The sequence below is a fragment of the Mustela nivalis genome (genome assembly GCF_964662115.1).
Source record: "Mustela nivalis genome assembly, chromosome: 1".
NCBI classification, from domain to species: Eukaryota; Metazoa; Chordata; class Mammalia; order Carnivora; family Mustelidae; genus Mustela; species Mustela nivalis.
The window spans coordinates 191,933,740-191,960,309 of NC_139020.1; the positions used below are offsets into that span (position 1 = coordinate 191,933,740).

At 39.2% G+C, this 26,570-nt stretch overlaps 1 protein-coding gene across 1 annotated transcript in view; it reads left to right on the forward strand.

Annotated features, from left to right (window-relative positions):
• Nucleotides 1-26,570, forward strand: part of ERC2 (ELKS/RAB6-interacting/CAST family member 2) — a 922,859-nt gene that overhangs the window by 257,813 nt on the left and 638,476 nt on the right. The window contains 1 exon segment of the mRNA XM_082738672.1: nt 19,657-19,731. Within this exon segment, the coding sequence (XP_082594798.1) occupies nt 19,657-19,731 (75 nt within the window).

Here is a 26,570-nt window from a genome sequence, read left to right on the forward strand (position 1 = left end):
CTGGAGGCTTTAGGGGAGCATTTGTTTCTTGATTCTTTCAGCCTCTAGTAGCTCCAGGTGTTCCTTGGCTAGTGGTCATACTCCCTCCAGTCTCTTTGGGCATCTTTATATTGCTTTCTCCTCTGTGTGTCTGTGTCTTTCCTTCTTCTCTCTGTTCTAAATCTCCCTCTGTCTTTTCTCTTATAAGGACACTGACACTTCTCATTGGATTTAGGGCCCAGCCAGGTAATCCAGGATGATCTCATCTCAAGATCCTTAACTTAATTACATCTGCAAGGATACTTTTCCCATATGGTGTAATATTTGCAGGTTCCAAGGAGATAATACCTTTTCTTGGGGTTCGGGGCTAACCTACCATATGCCATTTCTGAACTTTATTCTTTCACTCTTTAAACAAATCTTTATTGGATGCCTACTGTTTGCTGTGCACTTACTATGTGTTAGAATATAGCTGTGACCATGACTGATGCTTCACTTACCTTAGGAACCATATGGACCCGGTAAAAGATGTAGAGACTGGGAAATTAATAATTTGACCAGACCTGATGGCTACCTTCTTGGGTGCTCTTCCCAAGGTAATTAAGCTCCTGGAGTCTCAGTTTATTGGTCTATATAATGGGGACAAAGGTGGTAGCCCAGCCTAATTCATAAGAAAATTATTAAGATCAAAGAAGACCATAGGTGTGGAATTGTCTTGACTTGGCTATTTTATTGCTATGGCTTTGCTCATGCTATTCCTCTGAGCCCCAAAATTTGGCATCTGGATTTTGGGTCCTAGATTCAAATTCTTTCTGTGTTATCATAAGATTCTGGGACTCTGGGCAAATGACTTAACCTCTCTGAGCCTCACTTTCCTAAGCTACAAAATGGGGGTAATAATAGTGCCATACTGAGTTCTTGTTCCCATAAAATGAGCTTATACATTGGCAGTTTAAAGATAAGTATGTAAAAATTCTTATTCTTAGGCAATTTAGAAAGTGTAGATTTATAAAAATATGTACTGTTTTGTAAACAACTCTTTTCATTTAATTTATTGTGAACATTTTCCTGTATTAATAAATTTTCTTCCCCAATATCATTAATATAGGCTGCCAACTGGGGCGCCTGGGTGGCTCAGTGGTTAAAGCCTCTGCCTTCAGCTCAGGTCATGATCCCAGGCTCCTGGGATCGAGCCCCGCATTGGGTTCTCTTCTCAGCAGGGAGCCTGCTTCCTCCTCTCTCTCTGCCTGCCTCTCTGTCTACTTGTGATCTCTGTCTGTGAAATAAATAAAAATAAAATCTTTAAAAAATATATATATGCTGCCAACTGTCATATACCAGTTTTGTAAATTACATACCTAGTTTTGTAAATTAATTAAATAATTATACACCGAGGTAGCTAAAAATGGGGTTCTACAAACAGCTCAAAGGATATCCTTGCCGCTTGGGCCCCTTCTTTTGGGAGGTAGCTACTGACATTGGCTGTACTGCTTAGTGGGAGGGAGACCTTATAGGAAACTATCTGACACCCAATGTCAAATGAGTGTGTTTCCTGGAGTCTAGGTTTGGAGTCTGCCTGTATCCCAGTTTCTAAAGCTCTCCAATTCCCTCATTGAGCCATTGCTGAGGCCAGTAGGTCACCTTCTTCAGGCTCAGCATCATCCCAAGTTAAGACCTCATAGTCCCTTTCATTGAAGGGAAGTCATCTGATTCAAGTAACACACTATCAAGTCCACCTTGAAGTGGTTCCCTCTCCTGTCTGAAGCCTGAGCACCATATAACAGAAAAGCATGGTGTATGCATTTAGGGAGGCCTGGATTCAAATTATCTCAGCTGCTCACCAGCCCCATGACTTGAGTAAAGGTTCATGAATTCTCTGATCCTCAGTTTCCTTAGTTGTTAGATGGAAATAATAATGCACCCCTCAGAGCATTGATATAAGGGTTAAATGTTGCCTTAAATCTCTCCTAGAACTACACTGAGTAGAAACAATGGATAGATTATAAATGAGATTATGTATATCTCTCATGGAGTAATTTTGCTTATTTATTTATGCATATTATATCTTACCACATACCAGGTCCTGTTACAAATATTAACCTTTTTAAAAAATTATTTTGTTAGTCACCATACAGTACATCATTAGTTTTTGACAAGTGTTCTGTGATTCATTGTTTGCCTATAACACCCAGTGCTCCATGCAATCCATGCCTTTCTTAATACCCATCATAGGGTTCTCCCATCCTCTCCACACCCCTCCCTTCTAAAACCCTTAAATTATTTCCCAGTGTCCATAGTCTCTCCTTGGTTTGTCTCCATGTTTTGTCTCCCCTTCCAATTACCCCTCACCTTTCATTTTTCCTTTCCTTCTCCTAATGTTCTCCATGCTATTTCTTATGTTCCACAAGTAAGTGAAACCATATGATAATTGCCTTTCTCTGCTTGACTTATTTCACTTAGCATAATCTCCAGTCCTATCCATGTTTATGCAATTGGTGCCTTATTTATCCTTTTTGATGGCTGAGTAATATTCCATTGTGTATATGAACCACATCTTCTTTATCCATTCATCTGTTGAAGGACATCTCGGCTCTTTCCACAATTTGGTTATTGTGGATATTGCTGCTATGAACATTGGGGGTGCATATGGCACTTCTTTTCACTACATCTCTATCTTGGGAGTAAATACCCAGTGGTGCAATTACTGAGTCATAGGGTAGTTCTATTTTTAATTTTTTTGAAGAACCTCCATACTGCTTTCCAAAGTGGCTACACCATCTTGCATTCCCACCAATAGTATAAGAGGTTTCTCCACAACCTCTCAATACTTTCTCTTTCTTGGCTTGTCAATTTTTGCCATTCTAACTGGTGTAAGGTGGTATCTCAGTTGGTTTTGATTTGAATTTCCCTGGTGGCTAATAATGATGAACATTTTTTCATGTGTCTGTTAGCCATTTGTATGTCTTCTTTTGAGAAGTGCTGTTCATGTCTTCTACCCATTGTTGGACTTGATTTTGTTTTTTGGGTGTTGAGTTTGAGAAGTTCTTTATAGATCTTAACCTCATTTTAAACAGGGTTGGAATTTAAATAAGTCAACTAGATTTAGCAAACAGTGGTGAGTGTCAACAGTGGGCACATGCTATGAAGTTGTGTTAGGGGTTGGGATGCCACACTCTACCCCACCCTCCATGACTCTCTGTGGAAGACATACACATATACATGCATGAAGACTTTTGGAAAGATCTGGATACTAATGGCTAAGAGCACAGGCTATGGATTGGATCAGAATTGTATTCTCTTAGGCCACTTGGTTCCTTAGTTTCCTGACCTATATGATGGAAACACTTGTGAGGATTGAAGGATGTAGAACCTGTACAGGTTTAGAGACTACACTAAAATGTTGGCTGTCATGGTCAGTGTTCTAATGGAAATTAAAGCAAAGTGCAGGATGAGAGGGAAGAATCAGTAGGGGTGTGTGTGTGTGTGTGTGTGTGTGTGTGTGTGTGTGTGTGAGCCTTTTGCAGTAGATGAGATTTGAACTGGGCTTCTGAGAGACTGCAATGAATAGGGAATGTAATAGTAAGGACAGTCTGGGGACTGTGTTGTTTGGGGAGCGTGGATGGATGAGTGTGACCTATAGTGGGGGATGAGATTGGGGGCGTGAGGTGAAACTTTTTTCTAGGAAATGCTTTTTGTCTTAGGTGGGAGACCATTGCCAACTTAAATTTTATCTGTCTATCCATCATCCCTTCCTCATCTGAGCACTGAGGCTATTCATTTCACCTTACTGGGCCTTAGTTCCCTTATCTGTAAAATGAGAAGAATTATAGGACCTTGGGAGCTGTGGGAGACGGTTGGGTGAGAGAGACCTTGAAGAGGGTCTAAACTGGGTCAGGTACAGAGAAAGCACTTTGCAGTGGATGTTAGGTTCTCTTGTTTTAGCCATGTGCCGAAGGGTGTCCTCAGTGCTGAGGGGCTCGAGAGTGACTCAGAGCTTGCCCACAGACAGTTCATAGTATAGTTCCTGGTTTGGCATCCTATCCCTCTTTGCTCCTAGACTGGGACCTGGGTGGGGTTTTTTGGTTTGTTTGTTTTGTTTTGTTTTTTGTTTTTTTTTCCCCTTCCCCTGGACCTCCTGAGGACTAGATCTTGTCCCAGGGCTTCCTTCCCCCTGCTGCTAGCTTGACCAACCAGGTCTCTGCCAAGACCTCCCATTGACCAGTTCTGCCTGTGTCTGAACTCCACATGAGACCCATCACTGCCCTTCTGCCTAGACTGCCTCTCACCTATTACAGTTTTACAAAGGGACAATCTGCTATGCTGAGAGCATTCTCTTTTTGTGACCATTCCTGCCTCCCTCCAGAGTACATGACCCTTTTCCATGTCCCTGCTCTTCTGCAGTGGCTTGTCTTAAATGCCCTCCAAATTCCAGATATGAGGGTACAAGCTCTTCACTTGAGTAACACTATTAAATAAATGTTAAATAGCCAGCATTTATTGAACTACATCCCAGGTACTATTTAGGAACCATTGCATACTGGCTTTATATCTATTAACCATTTCATGTCCTTATAACAATTGGGGTCCCCATTTACAGATGAGACTATGAGGCATAGAGAGATCTAGCGCCTTGTCCAGTGTTTCCCAGCTGGCTGCTGGTAAAACCAAAAGTAATTTGCAAATCAGATTACACTTAAATGTGTACACAGGAGGAGGAGATCACTGTTCCCATAAATGTGAAAATAATTTTAAAATCTTATTTTTCATTTTTTAGATACAATCTATAGGGATCTCTTTCTGGTGGCATTAATGGTTTTATTACTCAGCCTCACATTCAAAAGGGAATTTTCTGGCTAAAGTGTCCGATTCCTGGTAAAGATGAGCCATTTTGAGCTGCAAAATGCACTGGTGCCACCTCTCTTAGTCCTTTGGCTTTTGCTTATTTTCACTTTTGTCAGTCCTTTTGCTTCAGTTTCCCACTAATTTTAGTAAAATAATAAGGGCAAATGCAACAAGAACATTCCAGAGTTTCATAGACTCTGCTGTAAGGATTAGATGGTAAGGATTTTGAGCAAGTTTAGGACTGGCTTGCAAATAGCACCAACAGGTTTGGTTTTTTTTTTTGTACCATCTGGAACCTTAAAATTACAGTTCACTGTATGGATGATGGTTTTAAAAGACCCCATAGATGTGGATGTGGTTCCCAAAAGCCAGGTGTTTGCAAGGACTACCTATGTATAGTGCACTTCTCTGGGAGATTGGTCCCAGGCTCAGCATGTGAGACCCCTTCCTTGTCCCACAGCTTTATGGTCACACCATTTTTAATTCACAAGCATCTTCATTTGATGCAGAAAAGTATCAGCTTGCAGGTGCCTGGGTGGCTTGGGTGGTTAAGTGACTGCCTTCAACTCATGTCGTGATCCCAGACTCCTGGGATCAAGTCCCGCATTGGGCTCCCAGCTCTGCAGGGAGTCTGCATCTCCTCCTGACCTTCTCTCCTCTCATGCTCTCTTTCACTCTCTCTCTCTCTGTCAAATAAATAAATAAAATCTTAAAAAAAAAAAAAGTGTCAGCTTGCTGCTGCCAAAATGGGTGACACAATTTTTGTCTGCTTAATAATATGTGTAAGGATGGATCTACTGTTGCTATTGTAGAGGCTGTGTGTGGAATGGCCAGTTCTCTGCACCACATTTTAGAAAAGAAATTAGAACCTGGAAACTTTTCAGAGAAGGGCCACCAGGGTGGTTCTTATTTTGGCTCTTATGTTCTATCAAGAATGGTTGAAGGACCTGGACATATTTCAGGTAGAAAGAAAAGTCCATGGGAGAGAGGATTCTGATACTTGGAGTACCATCTTATGACAAAGAGGTGAATTTGTTGAGTGGAGGCTGCACGTCAAGAGTTTGACTGAACTTTTGGAGAATGACAGCTAAGGATCCAAATCTCAGCTTTGCTTCTCAGTGGTTTGGTCTTGGGCTGCTCCGTTATCCACTCTCAGACTTAGGTCTCCTGATAAGTGGAGATTAGTCCTTGCCTCCCAAGTGTGGGGGATTAGATGAGATATTTCATATCAGGTACTTAGCATAATGCTTGCAACATGGCAAAGCCTCAGTGAATGGTCAGCATAGGTGTTATCAAATTCTGTGTAATGCAGAGCAGACCTAGTAGAGGAGTTAGAGGGAGCAGATTTTGATATAACTTCTGGAAGGAGAGAACTTCCCAACTATCAGAATTGCTTCTTGGAGGTTGACTGCCCAGATCTGAGATTGTTCACACTTCAGCTCAGTGACCTACATCACGGAAAGGAAGGAATTCACCCTGTGAGTGAGAAGCTGCAGCAACTAGTCCTTTGGGCTTTCCATTTTTATGGAAAGCCTTTGGTATTTTACACTCTAAGATTTTACTACAGATGGGTGCTTGAAATGAAAATCTGCAGCAAAAGAAAGACCTTGGCTTTTTTTTTTTTTTTTTTTTTTTTTGGTGAAAATGTCACCATGACTACTGCAGTGTGTTCCTTCATGGTCTAAAGTGTGGTGCATATCTTCAGCCAGGGAAGTTGTCTGCGTAGGAGCCACCCTCCGCTTCTGGGATGTGTAGCCATCTGGACTGTGGGGGTGTGCAGGGAACACACTGTTGATTCATATGCCATCCCCTGCTGGCATCTCTAAAATGGGCCCTCTGGCTGGAGGTGTGAAGCAGCCAAGCCCTCCCTCTCCCACACCTTCTCCAAGTACTCGAGAGAGAAAGGGACATGAGGAAAAATGTGTAAAGATCCAGGAATGCCCCTGTGGGTAACTGGGCAGGTGTACCCATCTTCCAGTGGCTGTGGGTGCTGCTGCTAACAACTCACATTTGTGATCTTTATTGGGAGGTGTGCTTTTGAGTGACTGGGGTTGCCAAACTTCTTGACCAGAAGTGCCAGGCAACCCACAGGTAGTGACTGACTAGAACAGGAATATAGGGAGCTGACCCCTGTGCCTCTAGTGGGACAGATTCTGCAGCAAGTTTAGCCCCTAGAGCTCCCTGCAGGCTCAGACTAAATTTTCTATGCAATGACATCCTTGCTTAACTTCTTCTCTTCTTTATATGATTTGTTTTCTTCTCGTATGGGTTCTCCTGTGAGCCTTCCATTAATAAATTACTTGCATAAACGCCCTCGTCTCCGGCTTGGCCTCACAGGAATATGACCAAAGACATAGAAGTAGCACCTGATACCATGCCTTGTAAGAAACAGTGGAGTGAATAGGATTCTTTAGTAAGAAAGACTTTGAACCATGAAGCTGTCATCATGTGAGAACATGATTTGTTCTTTTGTCCTTGAATGAATAGAATGAAGATCTGTATATAGTAGCTTCAGGGGCATGTGTGTCACCTCAGTGCAGGAAGAGCTGTGTAATAGGGGAGTCCAAAGGTTAATGAAAGATTAACCACCTTATATTAGTTTTCTATTGCTGTCATAACAAATGATTGCACATTTAACAGCTTAAAACAACACAAATTTATGAGTTCACAGATCAGCAGTCCTGGTACAGCATGGCTTAATTGGATTCTTTGTTTTGAGGCCCCTGAGGCCAAAACCAAGCTGTTGTTAGGTCTCTGCTCCTTTCGAGAGGCTCTTGAGATCAATCTGCTTCCAAGTTCACTCAGGTTGTTGACCAAATTTAGTTCCTTGTATTTGTAGGATTAAAGTCCCCATTTCTGTGTTGACTATCATTAGAGGACCATCCTTATTCCCGAGAGGCCTCCTCTGGTGCTTGCACATGACCTTTGTGTCTCAGAACCAGCAACGGCACATTGATACCTTCTCATCCTTAGGATCTCTGACTTCCCCATCTGTTGCATCTTTCTTCTGCCTCTAGTCACAGGAGCTTTTGAACTTTGAAGGGGCTCAAATGATTAGGTTGTACCCACCCAAATTATCCAGGATAATTTTTAACATATATAACTGTTTTAACATATATAACCCTAATTAAATCTGCAAATTCGCTTTGCCATGCAATATAACATATTCATAGGAAATAGGAGTGGATATCTTTGGTAGAGGGCATTATTCTGCTGGCTACAGTCTACCACCTGGCCCCCACAGATGCATAGCTCTCCGAAATAAAAAAAAAAATTCAGTCTCCAAAATTCTTATCCCATGACAGCATCAACTCAAAGCCCCGAACTCATCTAAATCTCATCATTTCAAAAATCTCATCATCTAAATCATTTAAATTATGTATGGATGAGGCTCTGGGTGTAATCTATTAAGTACAACTCCTGAGCACAATTTCTTGTTATCAATGGGCTTGTGACACTGAAGAAATAATTTATCTGCTCCCAATAGACAATGATGGGGCAGGCAAGTATAAGAGTTACAGTCACTCCAGTTCAGATGGGAGAAACGGAAGGTAAAATGGAGTCAGTAGCCTAATGCAGTTTCAAAATCCAGCTGGCCAAACTGCACTAGATATTGAGGCCTGGGAATAATCTATGGTTCTTGGCTCCACACTAAAAGATTATAGTGTCCAATTTTCTCAGGTGCTCTTCCATCCAAGTACTAACCAGGCCCAAACTTGCTTAGCTTCAAAGAGCAGAAAAGATCAGGTGTGTAGGCTGGGCTGAATGACCAGGATGCTGCTGATAGCACCTAACACTGTGCCATATACATAGTGGACAGCATAATGACTGCTTATAGTGAAAGACTTGGGACCACCCACGTGTACTCTTCCATGAAGTTTTCCACACCTCATCCTTCCCTCCTCAGGAAGTAGATGATTGCCTCTCATTCTCCCCCACAACATATTGTTCAGAACTGGTGGGGTCCTAACAGGGAACTAAGAAACAAACCAGAAGTTAGATTTACTTACCTGTTAAAATCTTAGATGTTTGTAGAGCATGAAGGGGCCACAAATAACAAAATAGACCAAGTGTTATGTTAGTGATTAAGGATGTGAGTTTAGGTATCAGACACCGTTGTGACACTCTCAAGTCTTACTACACTGTAATCTTCGACATGTTACTTACCCCTCTGAGTCTGACTGCTTGCTGATTTCCCATGGGGGTGGTAACTCCTACCTGTAGGGATGCTGTAGAGATCCAGTCAGGGGCTAGACGGGAAGCATGGGGCTTGGCATATGGTAAGCACTTTGTAAGTGGTGGCTGCTGTTATTAACTGCAGTCTTGTATCCTAGTTATATTCTGCTCTTCCACCAGAAAAATCAAGTTCCTTGAGACCTGGCATGGTATTTCATTTATCTTTGTTATTGCTGCATTGTCTAGCATTATTAGGCACTTAGTAATTGTTGAATTAAATAACTAAACTCTGTTGTTACTCCTAGGCCATTGTTATTGCCACTGGCCAAATATTTGGAACCCGGCATCTTATTCGATTACTTTCTATGGTTCCCAGGATCATATCATCCAAAAGACCAAGATAAATCTGCCAAACAATCTTTAATGCAAATTTAGGAAAAGGAAAAGGAGTAGGTTATGGATTAAAACAAACTAAGCGAAATGTGTGTATGTGTTCCAAAATGTCTGGTTTTTGGTGAAGACTAAAAAAATAATTTAATGCTAAGTTTATATTTATGTATTTCCATAGAAACTGTTTCCCCACATCTCTAGAATTTGAAGGCTTCTGTATAAGACCAGGAATTTTTTTTTTAATTTTAAATTTTTTATTTTTTATAAACATATAATATATTTTTATCCCCAGGGGTACAGGTCTGTGAATCACCAGGTTTACTAAGACCAGGATTTTAATGAGGGCCTACGTGGCCTTATACACTCTGTCTTCTCCCTAGCCGTTACCTTTGGGTCTCATTTCCTTATACTGTATCCATCACTTCCTACACTCCAGCAGCACTGGGAAACTAACTGTCCCTGGAGTCCTGTGAGCATAGTACCACCTCCATTGAGAATACCTGCACTAGAATATAAGCTTCACAAAAACAGGGATTCTGTGTGTGTTTTCCCTGTAATATAGTGGGCCTCCAGCAAGTATTTTTTTTTTAAAGATTTTATTTATTTATTTGACAGAGATCACAAGTAAACAAAGAGGCAGGCAGAGAGAGAGGAGGAAGCAGGCTCCATGCTGAGCAGAGAACCCGATGCGGGGCTCGATCCCAGGACCCCGAGATCATGACCCGAGCCGAAGGCAGCGGCCAACCCACTGGGCCACCCAGGCGCCCCAGTATTTTTTGAATTTTATTCAGGCAGACCTAGTGGCAATGCTTTGATGGTAGCCAGTATCAGACTGTAGAGTAGGTGGGCAGGGAATACATTCTGCCAGGCTGCATTCTCTGATATACTTTCAGGAATACTAATAATCATTCAGGAGCAACAACAATAATAAGGATAAGTTTCAGTTATTGAGAGTGTACTGTGTGCCAGCCCAGCTAAATACTTCACATGCTTATCTCTCTTCAACTTTACTACCCTGAGGATCAGAGAAAATTCAGGAATTGCTCAAGGTCACACACCTGGTAGATATGTGAGGACAGGATCTGTTTAACTATATAGGATGAATTTTAAGACTTTCTGAGCTTTACCTTCCAAATAGTAAGGTTTCACTTTTTAACTTTTGTTCTTAATTTGTTTTATTATGTGTGGACGAAGAATGTGGCCTGTATCACTTCTGCCTTTTGGAATCTGATTAAGGTTTTTCTTGGTGGTCTGGTATGGTGATCATTCTGTTTAAATATTCCATGGAGTCTTGAAATGGGGGTGTAATCTAAAGTTCACTGTAATTGTCTATTAATTTAGTCTTACTTATATCATTTAAATCTTTTAGGTCACTCTTTAATGTTTGATCTGTCAAAGATTGAGAAGGATATTAATATTTGAAAGTAATCATTTTTTCCCTCTATTTCTGTATGCTTAACCATGTTTGCCGTTTAAGTTTTAATATCTAATACGGTTATCAGTACCAGAGAACTGCTGTTGAGAGAAGTCTCTTTAAATTTTCAAGTCCTCAAAAAAGGAGTGAGAAATGGAAGATAGGATCAAAGGAGAAATAAGAGGTGACTACAATGAAAGAAGCCAATGGAGAGCTAGGTGTCAGCTTCAAATATCAAATCAAAGCTACATGGTGAAACAAGGGCAGTTTAGCACAGTGGTCAGGAGCAGAGGCCCTGGGACCAGACTACCTAGTAGTGCAATTCAGTAGATTGTGCAAGTCACTAACTTCTCTATGCTTCCATGTCCTTGAATGAAAAAATGATGATAATAATAGTATCTACCTAAAGAGGTTATTGTCGGGGTGCCTGGATAGCTCAGTGGGTTAGGCCTCTGCCTTCGGCTCAGGTCATGGTCTCAGGGTCCTGGGATTGAGCCCTGCATCAGGCTCTCTGCTCAGTGGGGAGCCTGCTTCCCCCCCACACACACACACCTGCCTGCCTCTCTGCCTACTTGTAATCTCTCTCTTTCTGTCAAATAAATTAATTAATTTAAAAAAGGTTATTGTGATGATTAAATAACTTAATATTTACAAAATGCTTAGCACATGTATAAATAACTATTAGCTATTGCCATCGTTCACACAAAAATCCTTTTTGGTCTAAAGGTATTATAGAACTTACAGTGTCATTTGGCCTGTTTCATTCTATTAGGCAATATTGAGCACTTATTCTTGGCAGGCAGTGTGTTAGTTACTGGGAATACAATGGCCGTATGGAGTCCCTGTGCTCATGGAGTATACCACCCAATGGTGAACACAGACATGAATCCATTGACTTCATAAGTTAGTGAAAAATTGCAGCCATTTTCAGTGATATGAAGGAAAGTTACACAATGCTATGAGAGTATATATGGTGGTGCAGGATGTAGACTAGTCTGGAGTCAATTAATGGCCCTTCTATGACATATTTGTAATCTATGTCTTTGTAACAAATACCCCAAACACTAACAGCTTAAAACAATGAACACTTATTATCACACAAATTCTGTATGTCAGGAATGTGTGAGTCACTTAGCTGGATGGTTCTGGTCCAGAGTTCCTCATGAGGTTGCCATCAAGCTATTGGGCAGGGCTGCAGGAATCTGGAGACCTCGCAGAGGCTGGATGACCCACTTCTGCTATGGCTGACTCACATGGTTTTTGGCAGAAGGCCTGTTTCATGCCACATGGGCCTCTCCATAGGGTAGCGGGAGGTATCTTCATGATGTGTCAGCTGGCTTCTTCTAGAACAGGTGACCTAAGAATGTGAGCAAGAAGGAAGCCATAATGTCATTATGACCAAGCCTCTGAAGTTGCAGATGCCATTTCTACCATATTCTGTTTGTTAGATTGAGTTACTAAGCTCAGTCAATTTTCAAGGGGAAGATATTTAGGTTTCATCCTATAAAGGGAATGTCAAAGAATTTGTGGACAGATTTGAAACAGCCATATGAAGAATTGGCATTTTTTTCTGAGATGGCTAGGATGAATATTGAAGATGTTCTGGACCAGAATTGACAAACTTTTCCTATAAAAAAGGCTCTTAGATAGTAAATATTTCTAGCTTTTTTGCAAGGCCATATGGTCTCTGTTACAACTACAAAACTCTGTCACTGTAGCATGAAAACAACAATAGACAATATGTAAATTAGTGGATATAACAGTGTTTCAATAAAACTTTATTTACCAAAACAAGTGGTGGGCTGAATTTGGCCTGTGGGCTGTAGTTTGCTGATCCTTGTAGGCAAAAAAGGAACAAAAATGGTAGAGGACTATTCCAAGCAGAAGAAACTGACTGCTTCAGGAAGAAGAGTTGTTACACAGTTAAGAATGAAAGGTACCTAAATCATATTTTTTTAATATACTATGTTTATTGGAACATTGTTTATAGTGAATAAAAAGAGTGGGGAAACATTTATACAGATAAATTCTAAAAACATAAGTATTGTTGAGGTAAAACCCAAAATGCAAAAGCTTTGTGTAGGGAAGACAGCTGGCATTTATGTAAATTAAAAAAGAATGTGCTCTGTTATTGAATTTATACTATTTATAAAGGCATACATATGTAATCAAAGCACAAAAGCATGCATGAGAAAATGTTAAGGTAATAGTTTCTTTCTAGAAGAATGGAGATGGTGAGGGTTGTGGGACTTAAACAAGTTATGTTTATGGCTTGCAAATTTTTTTAATTGTAAAATACATACAACATAAACTTTACCATCTTAAGCACTTTTAAGCATACGGTTCAGTAATGTTAACTATGTTCAGGTCATCATGCAAGCAATCTATAGAAATTCTTTTTTTTTTTTTTTTTCTTAAAGATTTTATTTATTTGACAGAGAGCTCAAGCAGGGGGAGCTGCAGAGGGAGAGGGAGAAGCAGGTTCCCCACTGAGCAGGGAGCCCAAAGGGGGCTTGATCCCAGGACCCTGGGACCATGACCTGAGCCGAAGGCAGACACTTAACTGACTGAGCTTCCCAGGCACCCCTCTAGAAATTTCTTATCTTTCAAACCGAAACTCTGTATCCATTAAACAACAGCTCTGCATTCCTTACATTTAGTCTCTGGCAATCAGAATTCTATTTTCGGTTTCTCTGAGTTTGGCTACGCTAGATAAATCATATAAGTAAGAACATTCAGTATTTGTCTTTTTGTGACTGCTGTATTTTGTTAAACATAATGCCCTCAGGGTTCATTCATATTGCAGCTCATGTTAGAATTTTGTCCTTTTTGAAGGCTGGGTAATATTCCACAAGAATTATATACTACATTTTATTTATCCATCCGTTGATGGACATTTCAGTTGTTTCCACACTTTGGCTATTGTGATAATGTTTCTATAAATATGGGTGTACAAATCTAGATCACAGTTTTGATGAAATAAATGATCAGTTAAATAGTATCCTGTGGAAATATAGTAGCCTGAGGCTCTTTCCTCCTTCCATTCTCCCACAGCACATTCCAATCAAACTTCACTCATATACTCCACCAGAACTGCTCTAGTCAATGTTACTAATGGCCTGCCATGCTCCTAAGTGCTGTGGTCCATCCTCTGGTTTCACCCTATTAACTTCTCAGCAGCAGTTGATAAGTTGGTCATTCCTGTATCCTGGACTCATTTTTTTTTTTTTTTTTCATTTGATTTCTGGGATACTGCACTCTTAGTTCTCTTTCTACTTCACAGGTTATTCCTTTTCAGTTTCTTTTATTGCTTCCTCCTTACTTTTCAGACCCCTTAATGTTAGGTCATCCCTAGGCTCAGTCCTCTTTGGTCTCCTTTTCTTTGTGTGCAATCCCAGTTGATCTCATCTGGGCTTATCACTTTAGCTAAAAGCTATTTATTGGCTGATCCTAAATTTTTTATTTGTAGCTATTAATTCTCCCCTCAAATCCAACTCTTCTATCCACCTGCCTACTCAGCAACTCCACTTGAATGTCTTACAGCATCAAAAACTTAACATATGCAAAACCAAACTTTTGCTTCCCATAACTCTCACTTATCCTTCCCCATCTTCCCGATCTTGGTTTTCCACCTGCATTCCTTCTGTTGTCCAGGCCAAATACCATGAAGCCATCTTTTACTTCTCTTTTTCTATTGTCTCCAGGCACTCTGTCAGGAAAGTCAGGTCAACCTCACCTTCAAAACATATCCAAACTCAGTTCCTGCTCATCACCTTCACTCTGTCACCCTGGTCCCAGACTCTATCATCCCTTGTTGGGGTTATTCCAGTTGCTTATTACTAGTCTCTGTAGTTCTGCCCTTACCTCCTTCCTCAACCCAAATCATACTGCAGTCCAGCAGCCAGAGCAAACTTTTAAGGATGTGTGGTATATCATGGTTTCTCTTTGCTCAGAACCTTCCAGTGGCTCCCCATTTTCCTCGGAGTAAAACCATTGTCCAGACAATGACTCCAAATTTGGGCCCAGTATGTCAGCCTGCACCCTTGTACTTCTCTGACCTGCTATTTTCCCCACCCCTTATTTAGTGCTAACCTGGTTCTTAAACATTTGCTATTCCCTCTGCTTGGAATGCCTGTACAACTGGTTCCTCCATTTCCTGCAGATTTTTGTTCAAATGTTCCCTTTGCACGAAACTTTCCCTGATCACTCTTCTTAAAGTTGCAATTGGTCCCCTTATACAATGTGTCCTGGTCCACTTCTCTGACTTATTTTCCTTTAAAACACTTAACAAACAAGTTTGGTCTCCTTTTAAAACTATTGTGTGTCTTTCTTACTGGAATTTAAAATTAAAAAACCCATAAGGGCTGGAGTATTTGTCTACTTAGTGCACTGCTGTATTTCCTATATGCCCTGCATCAAATTATTATTTGAATATTTGAATCTGCCATATCTTAAGACTGATGTGAGTTGATGTTTGAGATTCTAGTGTTACTTTCCTGTCAGTTTCTTCAACTGGTTTTGTTCCTCAAAAGTGGTAATTTAAAAATATGGCTTCAGATTCTTTGGCACTCTTCCCTGGAATCTGAGCAGGCTTATAACTGCTTCAACCAACGGAGCATGACAGAGGTTATGCTATGGGACTTCTGAGGTTAGGTAATAAAGGGCTGTACCGTCTTTGGGTTATTTGCTGGAGTGCTTGCTCTTGGAGTCTTTACACCTAAATGTGAGAGGTTGACATCATGAGGCTGCCATGTTGTGAAGAAACCGAAGTCGCATGGAGAGGCCATATACAGGTGTCACTGTATATAGGTGATATTCTAGTGAAACCCAGCTTTCAAGTCTTCTTCTGGCCAACACACCAGGTACATGAGTGAAGAAGCCTTCTTGGAAGTGGATCCACCAGTCCCAGCTGTTCTAGTCTCCGACATGCTTTAGAAACAAGCCTTGCCCAGTCTATCCTTTATAAATTCCTGATCTAGAATTCATGAACATAATCAAATGGTGGTGGTCTGACACCACTAAGTTAGGGGTGGTTTGTTCCATAGCAGTAGATTACCAGAATAGTAAAGGGAAAAGGTCAGATATAATGAATTACCTTTGAATAGAGAGTTAAGTTTTGAGGATTTTTTTGGTGTGTGTGTGTGCGTGTGTGTGCGTGTATGCGTGTTTCCTACTGAAGAGATGAAGAGATGGTGTGTGCAAACATTACTCTGCCAGGCTCATCCTGGAAGGTAGTGTCCCTCCACATTAACTCACTAGACTCTAGGTACTCATTAACTTCCCAGAAATGTCATTCCAGTGAACCACTTGAGATTTCATGCCTAAAATTCTGGGTTCCTGATATATTTCTGTATTGGTCACCTGGAGTTGCCGGCAGTTTTAGACCAGCCCATGGGGGTGTTCACTGGCCTTTTTTATTATATGACATTTCAGGAACCTGGGCTCCTTTTATCTTGGAGTTCTACCATCTTCTTGGGTCTTAGAGTTCTTTACTTTAAGTCAGCAGACAGGAAACAAGGAAAAATTGAGGACAGAATAAGAGATTTTTATGGAAGTTGAGTTCTCCATTTCTGACCATATCCCAGTGGCCCAGAAATAAGTCACATTGGCACCATCTTGATACAACGTCAGTAGTGGTGGTGCTTCCTAACAACACTGTACATTAAAGAAGAGGAGTACAAATCTTGGTCAGGCAACTTCTCCTGTCTGCCACAATCAGATTGAGCATTTTAAGGATCCTAAATCTCAGAAATGGATAAAGTGTTTGAGATAGAACTTTCAGACTGTCCGTGATATCTATATGTGGATTACGATCTTCACTTACCCGATACCTTAGGAATTAAGGTATTCCTCAGTAACTGTTTAGTCAGGATTGATTGAAATATAGTGTAGCGAAGGCAGGAAAATTGCAATTTTCAGGTCATTGGAGATGTTATTTATTTTATTTTTTAAGGAGTGACACAGAGTCTAAGGGCCCAATCTGGATTTTTGGCTGGTTTACACTATAATGGAACTTGCATAATTATGGCAAAGAAAACTCTCTTTCCTTTTTTGTAAAACTATTACTACAAGTTTAGCTTTGCTATTGCATGTATGCCCTTCAAAATGTTTTTGTGCTTGGCAGAAATTATAATAGCACATGCCTTTACCCTGTGGTTTTTATTTTCTATTTGTGTTACTTAGTTGCTTCTTAATTATTTGTGTTTGTTTATGGAAGCTTAACCTCTCTCCTCAAATTATTTTATGATTTTTATTCTGGAACTGGGTTTGGCTATGGTATGAAATTACCATTAATTCAATTCTCAGCTTTTTTCATTAAGATGCTTTTGATGCCACATGGTATCAGAATTGGTGACATGAAATGTATTTCTTCTACCACCTACCATGGAGCAACTCTGACAAGTGACTTACTTTCCATTTTTTAATCTATGAAATTTTATTTGTCCAGTGAACTCCAACAATCTTGAAAGTACATTGAAGGCTACGTAGCTTTCTTTGGAGGTTGAAGTTTTTAGGTGATTGACCCAATGGTGCGTTGGAACTGGATTGTACTGGTCCATGAAAGTCAAAATTGGAAACTTGTTCTAACAGCTAATGTTACAAATTAAATATACAAACTCATGATTAAAGACATTGTATTAAAACTCATAATTTGGGGCACCTGGGTGGCTCAGTGGGTTAAAGCCGCTGCCTTCGGCTCAGGTCATGATCCCAGGTCCTGGGATAGAGCCCCACATCGGGCTTTCTGCTCAGCAGGGAGCCTGCTTCCTCCACTCTCTCTGCCTGCCTCTCTGCTTACTTGTGATCTCTGTCTGTCAAATAAATAAATAAATAAAATCTTAAAAAAAAAACTCATAATTTGCTAATTTTTTGGGTTACATTTTACTATTATTAATGTTCTTGAGGTTATTACATTTATTTTTCTCAGATGATAGAAATACTATACAATGGGGTGATATGGTGCCTCTCTTCCCAACTCTGCATTCAGTGATACCACTTAAGGTAGCTTGAACTTGGCCATCGTGGGTGCTGGTTGTTAAATGTTTACCAGTAGCCCACTGATCACCACACAGGTCATATTCTTCATAGGGTAGTATTGTGCCAGGGACATTGTAGATAGTCAAGAAAGGGAAGCTGCTTTTAAGGTCCTTCCTTTAGAAAATTTCTGCCATTTCCGCAGAGCCCAAAAATGACCAATGTTGCTGGAATATTTTATTGTAGTCTAGGGCCTCCAAAAGGACGGAAGATCTCTTTCTGTCTCTCTGTTCATCAAATGGATTCAGAAATAATTGACTCCATCTCTTCCAAGGATATATTAGGGAAAAAAAATTTTAAGTGATGTGAGACTACTTTGAATAATTTGGAAGTACTAATTCAAATTCTTCTCAAATTGGAGGTTGGTAAGTCGTTTAGCACAGGTTTGCTGGTTTGTGCCAATGATGACTTTGGGAAGAAAATATGCTATATTCCAGAACTGTAGGGGTGATTCTCCAGTGCTGGGCCCTAGACATGTACATAGCCTCCCATGACCAAATCTTGGGCTGCTGGCAAGTAAGAACAATGTTAATAGAATATGGGCAAAAGAATATTTGTTTATGATCCTGAGAAGAATTATCTTTTATTGTGGGACTGTGTTTTTCTGGCAATATTTGCATTGATATGTTCTGTCTTTATGAAATGGTGATGGTAGCAGATGATAGTGGCGGGATGAGAGTTAATTTTAATATCTCTACTTGAAAAGAGCTAGAAGTCATGTTGGTTCTCTTTTTATAAAGCCCAAAGTGGTTTTTTGTTTGTGTGTTTATTTTTTGTTTTTAATGTTTGTGGCCCGATGGAATGTGAAGGGCTAGAACTACTTCATGTTGAATTTAAATGATTTTCCTGCAAGCAAATAAGTCTTATAGTATTATTCCATAGGTGATTTGTTTCAGCAGCATGGACATACGTGAGTACTTCTGTTTATTCCTCTCATTGGCTACTTTCACAAAAACTGTTGCTAATTATTAAGAAAATCAAAGCATAAATGAACAAATCTTATCTTTTTCTCTTCAGCCAAGGAAACTTTCAAAGTCTTAACAGAACTGTTCTTTAGAGATGAGGCATGCAAAAAGTGAGCTTTTCAGCTTAAAATTGTAATTATGTTGTTTGTGTTTTACTTGAAGTTGTATTTGTCATATTCCAGAGGTCTTGGGTCTACATCTGGCTTTAACCATTTTTGTCTCCTTTCTAACACTGTTGATATTAATGCCAATTTTAATTTCTTGGCATCATGAGTGCATAAACATATCACACACAGATGTGATTTTGAATAAGGACAGAAACTGTAAATTAGGAAGCAAGATATTCACAGGGTTTCATCACATCTATTCACTCCAAAAGTGACACAGTGGTACTGAAAAGGTCTTAAATTGCTCATTTCAAACCTACCTCAGTAGCAAAATGCCATGCGTGCAGTGGATTTGCAACCACGTTAGTCATTTTCTTTCCTCCGTTTCCATGCTGTGTTTGTATTGGGAACACAGAGTAATGTAATTTAGTAAATTATGATTTGATGGCTGGGCAACAGCCCCAGTGTTGAACAGTATTTGGACTATGATTACTTGCTGGCTTTGTCACAGTTGACATTAATTATTGATGGAAGTTTCAGAAATAGCGCATGTGCCAGGAGCTTTTCACCGGAACGCAGGCTCCAGGCAGGAGGGATGCTAACGAGGGTGGGGGAAGAGTCACCTGTGGCTTGTTTATGTCTGTGCACAGCGAGCCTGCACCCAGTGGGCTGTGTGGTACCTGTGTAAAGGTCATGGTGTGACGGAAGGATGAACCGTCAGGCTTATTTCTATCGTGTTCCTCCCCAGGAATTGCACCGAAGGAGCCAACTTCAGCCGGAGCCAGCCAAGACGAAGGCTCTCCAGACTGTCATTGAAATGAAGGTAGGAGCTGTTCACATTTTTCAAAAACAGCTGTGCCTCCGGAGTTTGTTCTAACTTGTTGTTGCCTAACATAAACACTTGAAATGAACCTTGTGTTTTTCTCTAGGCACCCTGGTGGGTACTTTTCTTCTGGATCTTTTTTCCTTCTTGGGTACATTTAATTTATTGGCCCTTTAATTAGGATGTCTGTTCTGGGCAAAAGAATAAAGGGCTCAAGTATCCCTTGGCTGAAAGGAGCTGGGTTCATTTCCAGAGCATGGCCAATGCTTTCAACCCTAGGGGAGGTTTTGTGTGTGCTTTAAAAGGATATTTCTAAAGCTCGAATAATTCTTTTCTCCTTTTCATTCACATTACAATGAAAAGACACTTTTAAAAAACTAGGACTTGGCAGAGAGAAGTTGCCTTATATGCAGCGAAGTTGTTAAATAATTAAAATTATGCTATCAGCAAAATGTACTTTTCAAAGAATAATACTTTCCTAGGACTCCACTATTTTCTCCTAACCAAGTCTGGAAGTAATAATAACTTATTAAATACTCATATGTTATCTTAGTTAGCTGTGGAAGCATCGAACATGTTATTTAAAAGAATCAGAGATCCTCCTGGAGAGATTTAGAGGATTTAAAGAATAATGAAATAAATGAGGATGGTTAAGCCATGATGTATGATTAAGAAATAAATCTAAATGAAACCCAATTGCTTTGTTAGTATCTAGAAATGTAAATAAAGGGTTTTTTTTTTTTTTGCTTTCAGTGCTTGCCAGAAGGAAGTAAATAGTGTTTATCGTAAGAGTAAATAATTCTTGATTTAAATTGTTTCATGAAGAAAAACAATTCATAACAATGATGTTTGCAATCTGGTATTCCAGAGTTTAACACTTGAGAATTTTCTGATCACCATTAGCCTACAAGAGAATTCTGTAGCTTGCTGATAGGATAGGATAAAGATTTTTCTGTCTTTATTATAGCACATGATTTTGAACTGTCTGCCAAAAAATTCCCAAGTCCTGGGGATAAAGAAAGTAACACCAGCTATTGAATATTTGGCATGCACAATTCTGATTTGGGATAATTTTTTTTTTTTTTTTTTTTTTTGGTCATGACAATGTCTTCATCCTAGTGAATTTTTGTGGAAATAATGTAGAGCATTTGCTTTTAAAACTGTGTCCCCCAAATGAGGTTACATGAGTTGAGGCACTCATAATGCATTTGCAGCAAATTGGTTGAAAAATATTGTCAAAGGAACCAAATGCCAATAAGATTGAATAATCATTGCTAATCTTGCCTCATCAATTCATTTTGAATTTATGTAATTTGAACTTGTTTTGAAAGAAACTTACCATTCTACACTTGTGGGGGAGTATTTCATAACAGATTTCTTTCTTACTTTATAGTGTAGCCAAACTTGAGACTTGGTTGGGGCTCTTTTCTTTTTTCTTTTCTCTTCTTTTCTTTTCACTTTTTTCTTTCTTTCTTTCTTTCTTTCTTTCACTCTCCCTTCCTTCCTTCCTTTCTTTCTTCCTTTCTGTCTTTCTCTTTCTTTCTTTCTTTCTTAAGAAAAGAAAAAAGACAAAATATTTTATCTTAAAGATTTTATTTTATTTTACTTTTTTGCAGAGTCAGTCTTTCTTCTACCCACTTCCATGCCTACTACCCCAGTCTCTGGCACTTACTAATGGAGAAGAGGATGTACATAAAATCAATTTCCAAACTATCCTTTCTTTAAAAAAAAAAAAAAAAAAGAGTAATTGTGAATTCCAGCAATCTTTGGAGAAACCAGGAGTGACTCTCTCCCAGAGCAGTGGACATTTTTCATGTAAAGGTCTCTATTCAAATACAATTAATACCTTTTGGTGACTTTTAGAAGGAAAACAAAAATCTGCTTACTTATAACAGTTTCTAGTATCAGATGTTTTGTTAGAAAAGAAACAAATAATACACTCATTTAGGCTATCTGTATGGGAAGGCATAAAACATGACTTTTAGGGCAAATTTCACATTCATATAGTATCAGTAAATTGAGGCTGGAGTTTTTCTTTTATGGATGCCAAAGATGGTGGTTTATAGAATATGTTTTTAGGAAAAATGATGATCAATATACTTGTCAGGGAATTGAACCTGGAATTTTTCTGTTGTTTTTGGATGTGTATTAATTTACAAACCACAGCCTTCTGTTTTGTCAGTGGAGAAGTCTGGGTCCCATTAGCATCTTTACTCACTATGTAAAAATTGAGTTATGGGGGCAGATGGGGGAGGTTCATCTTTTCAGCTATGTCTGTAGCTTGTGACAGAGGCTGTGATCTTATCCAGTTTTGTATATTACACTCCTGTGAATTTGGAGGGAATTTTAGAAATCCATATTTTACAAGCTTTAGGGTTGACTCTCAAATACAATTGACCCTTAAACCTGGTGGGTGGAACTTAAGACATTGTTGTGTTTTAACTTAAATACCTTTGGATAAACATTGGTATCATCTGGTGCCTTGGCAAAATCTAAAGTTAAAAGGAACTTTCCTAGAGAAAATTTGACCTGTAGTTTCAGGGAGCTGACGTGAATTAAGGGCTTATAAATTATCTCTACTAGTCCCTTGCTTCTAAGAGAGAAACTGAGGGTCAACTTCTGAGCCCTCATCTTCTCCGCACATACACTTTTGCATCAATTTGAGAAAGTTGTTAATTGTGAAAATCTGTGAAAACTTGCCTTAATTCAAGCAGCTTTAGAAACTTGGTTTGGTAGTTTCTGTAGATCTCTGTGGGCACCTCTGGGCTTGTACATTGTGAAAATATGTCTGTGGGCAAGCATTGGGGAGGGCCATCTGCCAGCATCAAAGCGGGCGTAATTCTCTTGCAGCCATCAAATCTACCGCAGCCAGTTGAGCAGGGGGCTTAAGGTCATCTGAATGACAATGAAAGGAAGCAAAGTGAATGAAGTTATTTATGATTTATCTTCTTGCAGGAAGCTCCAAGTTTTAATTTTGATCCCGATTTGCTCTGGCAGGTATGTTCCAGGTTTGCACTAGAACATTGTGTGTATTTCTCACAGAAATTAGTTTTCTTGTAGATGGTGCAGTGCTCTTCCTTCTCTTACTTTTGTGTCCAAAGATTCTTTACTAGCTCCTCTTTTCTGCTTTTATGGAGAACTGTCAACAAAAATGGTAGTTAAACAGGTTTTTCCCTTTTTTCTTCTTTAATGTTAATTCCTTTGAAAGAATGTTTTAACCTACTTTTATTATCAATTTGATTTGACATAAAGATAATGTCCAAAATTTCACTTTCTCAGGTTCATTCATAAAGCTGTACCTAGTTTCTTTTTAAGAAAATGAATTACAATAACAATGGTACTAGTCAGATAATCTTAAAATTGTTTTCTTTGCTAGTTAAATCTTCCAGGTGAATGAAAATCTAATTCAAAATGGCTAAAACCAAAAGGAAATTTATTGGCTCACTCAACTAGAGAAAAACAGGATATTTCTTCAGGCACAGCTTGATCCAGGGGCTCAAAAGTTGTTAATGATCCCATTTTCTCTCATTCCATTCTAGTTTGACTTCCTTCATGTAAACTCTATTTTCAGACAGCTGCTGTCTGCCCATCTGAGTAAGATGGCTTTTAAGCTCTAATAATCACAAGAAGAAGGGATAGGAAGAAATTTGTGTTTTATGAAAAGGCAAAAAAGAAACCAACCCCAGAATTATGATAATTACTGAAATGGGGTGTAAACTTCACTCTAAACTTAACAGCCCAGGCTAAAAAAAAAATACACAAAGTTTCCTAGTTCTCATTTGCTTAATAAATCAAATGGCACTCATTCATGAAGAAAAACAAACTATGCTAGTGAGTGCCATGAGGGATTTAGTAAAAATTGCAGTAAATGTATTTGATCTGGTGAACTTGTTATCTAAAGTGAATTAAGAAGCTAGGAGTGTAATGTCACTAGGTGACAGTATTTCTGTGGTAAGTAACGTGGGGATTGTGGGTGCTTAGCTTTCTGGTCACATGACCAGCCAGGCACTTGTGTGTCATGAGTGGTGCTTTTTGAGTAACATTTGTTCCCACCAGGCTTTTCTCTGGGAAATGAGCATTGAGCAATTAAGCATTGAGCTTAACTAAGTTGCTGACTTGTCATTTTGCTGTTGACCAAAGAACAGGACTTTGCATTCAGGTGCTAAACTCCAGTAGTGAGGCTGATCTTTTGTTATTAAAACCAAAGACCAAGCCTTGTTTTCCTGCTCCAGCAGATAACTGCTGTTCTTCCACATGGGGTGGAGGTGAGCTGCTGTTGGGTTAAGTTTCTCTTAAAAGATAGGCTGATACTTCGTCAAGTTCAGGCAATTCAGTTCCACCAGGTATGGAAAGGATGCACTGGAATATGCAGAAGGTGAGAGCTACAGTGGCAACTTTTCCCAAGGTCACACATCTAGGAAAGGAGGGATTTCAAGTTCAAACCTAGGCCACTGAATGCATCCTAATTCCCAGTATGAACTTAATTCAAGTTTTGGAATCTAGTCAAGAATACCACTTTGTGGCTGAAATGTTTTCTTTGGCTATAAGGCCTCCCTATATTTATTTCTTCCATTTTTAAAACTCTTACCTATTTGAGTCTAAACACCGCACTCTACTTAGAATGATTTCTTCTCTTATGATGAGATGTTCATAGAAAATTGGTTTCAAGCCTAGTTTTCTAGCCAAGCCATTATGATTGCTGATAGGCCACTCTGTGGCCGTTAGAAACAGTATGAGCAATAATAATAAAAATAGCACCTTGCACCTTTGGTGACACCCCACAACCCGAACACTACTAATTATGCATGAAACCAGACACAGCCCACCTGACCTATAATAACCTGCAAATAGGCCTAATTGGCTCCATTTCACAAATGAGAAAGTAGTGTTTTAGGGAGGATAGACAGCTAGGCACTTAGCAACTGAGATCTGAATACAGGTTTTTCCTCCAGAATTCCTATACTTTCTATTCCTTCAGTCTGCTTTTACTGAAGACAGCCCATAGGGTCAATTGGTTTTTCTTTCAAAACTTATATTGGAAATTATGCCCTGGAGTTTGTATCATAGAACAGGTTGAGGCAGCTCTTGAGAGTTGGAGAGATCTCTGGGATTTTTGGGAAGGTGTATGTGCTTTGTGCTACAAGATAAGGGTGATCCTTTTTACATGTAAGTGTTACCAGACCTCCAAGTAGGGCCCCAAATATGTACTCTAGTGCCAATGTATGCCCTTTATTTCCCCCCTGAGTTTTAAGTCTTGCCCTTAAGTCTTTATAACAGTTGGAGCATAACTCATTCAAACTTGCAAAGCCCTGTGTTTTTGATTTGTGCTATCCATTTACGATACCAGAAATTATCCTTTAGCTTATTTTTTTTTTCTTGAGAAATTTCTTCATCTTCTCATCTTTCAACATAAAAAAAAAAACTGTCCCATTTAACTATTTTCCTTAAATAAGGGGAAAAATGTGGGTTTTAAGTGATAGCCAGAAAAAGCAAAATGTCAAGTTAAATGTTAGCTCTGGATGATATATAGTTGTTATTTGGAAGCAAGGAAGACTTTAAAAAAAAAAAAATGAGACTTCTTTCCTTTTTTTACCCAAACTCTTCTTATGATCTATTTGAATATTTGACTTGCCATTCAAGGGTTCCTGCTATGAACAGGTTTAGTTTGTGAGAATTTAACTCTTGAAATTGAATCACGAACACCTGTGTGGACAGAGTAGCTATTTTGTGCACAGCACCATGGTAGATCTTTCGGAAAAACTGAGCACTCAGTTTTTAAGGGGATAATGGTAGGAAGTACATAAGTCAGGATCTAAGAATGGCAAACTGGACTGCAGGGACTCAGAGGATATCAAATGAGAGAGGGGCAGGAAATGATTCCTAGAGGAGGTAACATTTGAGGAGGGCCTTGAATAGTTGGCATGATTTTAATAAAGGGGAAATGGGTGGTTTATAAACAGCGGAAACTGTAGGAGCAAAGGCAAGGAGGCTGGAAAGCATTAAGAATACCTGGGGAAGAGCAAGTCTTTCAGTTTGGTTGAGAAAAGACTTAAGTTCAAAAAACAATAGAAGATCAAATAAAACCATAAGAATGTAGGAGAAAAGAAATAATAAAAAAGTTGAAATCAATGAAATAGAAATCAAACATATACTGGAAGGGAATACCAAAGCCAAACACGGATTCTTTGAAGAGATTAACAAAAATGACAAATCCTGTGTAGAATCATTGGGAAAAATAGCCAGTATCAGCACTGAAAGGAGATATCACTGTCAATTTTATTGACGTTAAAAATATGAAGAAATTTTATTAATAACATTATGATTATAAAGTTGAAATTTTAGGTAATTTCTTTTAAAAATACAACTTGTCAAAACTGCATGGGAAGAAATAGAATATCTGAGTAGTACCAAATATTAAAGACAATGATTCTATATTTAAAATCTTACCACCAAAAGAAGCAATCCCCAAATCCAAAAACCAACTGGAAGAAAAAACCTGCAGCCCCAGATGGCTTCTCAGTGAATTTTACTGAAGATTTGAAGAAAAATTATCATTAGTCATAAAGAAACTATTCCACAGAATAGAAAAAGAGGGAACACTTCCCATTTTATTTTATGAGGCCAGTGTAACTTGGTATTAGTACCCAACAAAGTCATTACATGAAAGGAAAATTTCATAAATGTTGATGTAAATTATCCTACTGAACTGAAAGTTAAATGATATGACCAAGTAACAAATGACATGACCAAGTTGTGCTTATTCCAAAAAAGCAAGTTTGGACTAATATTTGGATACCAATTGTAAAGTTTTTCCGGCGAGATAAACACAACACCAGGCA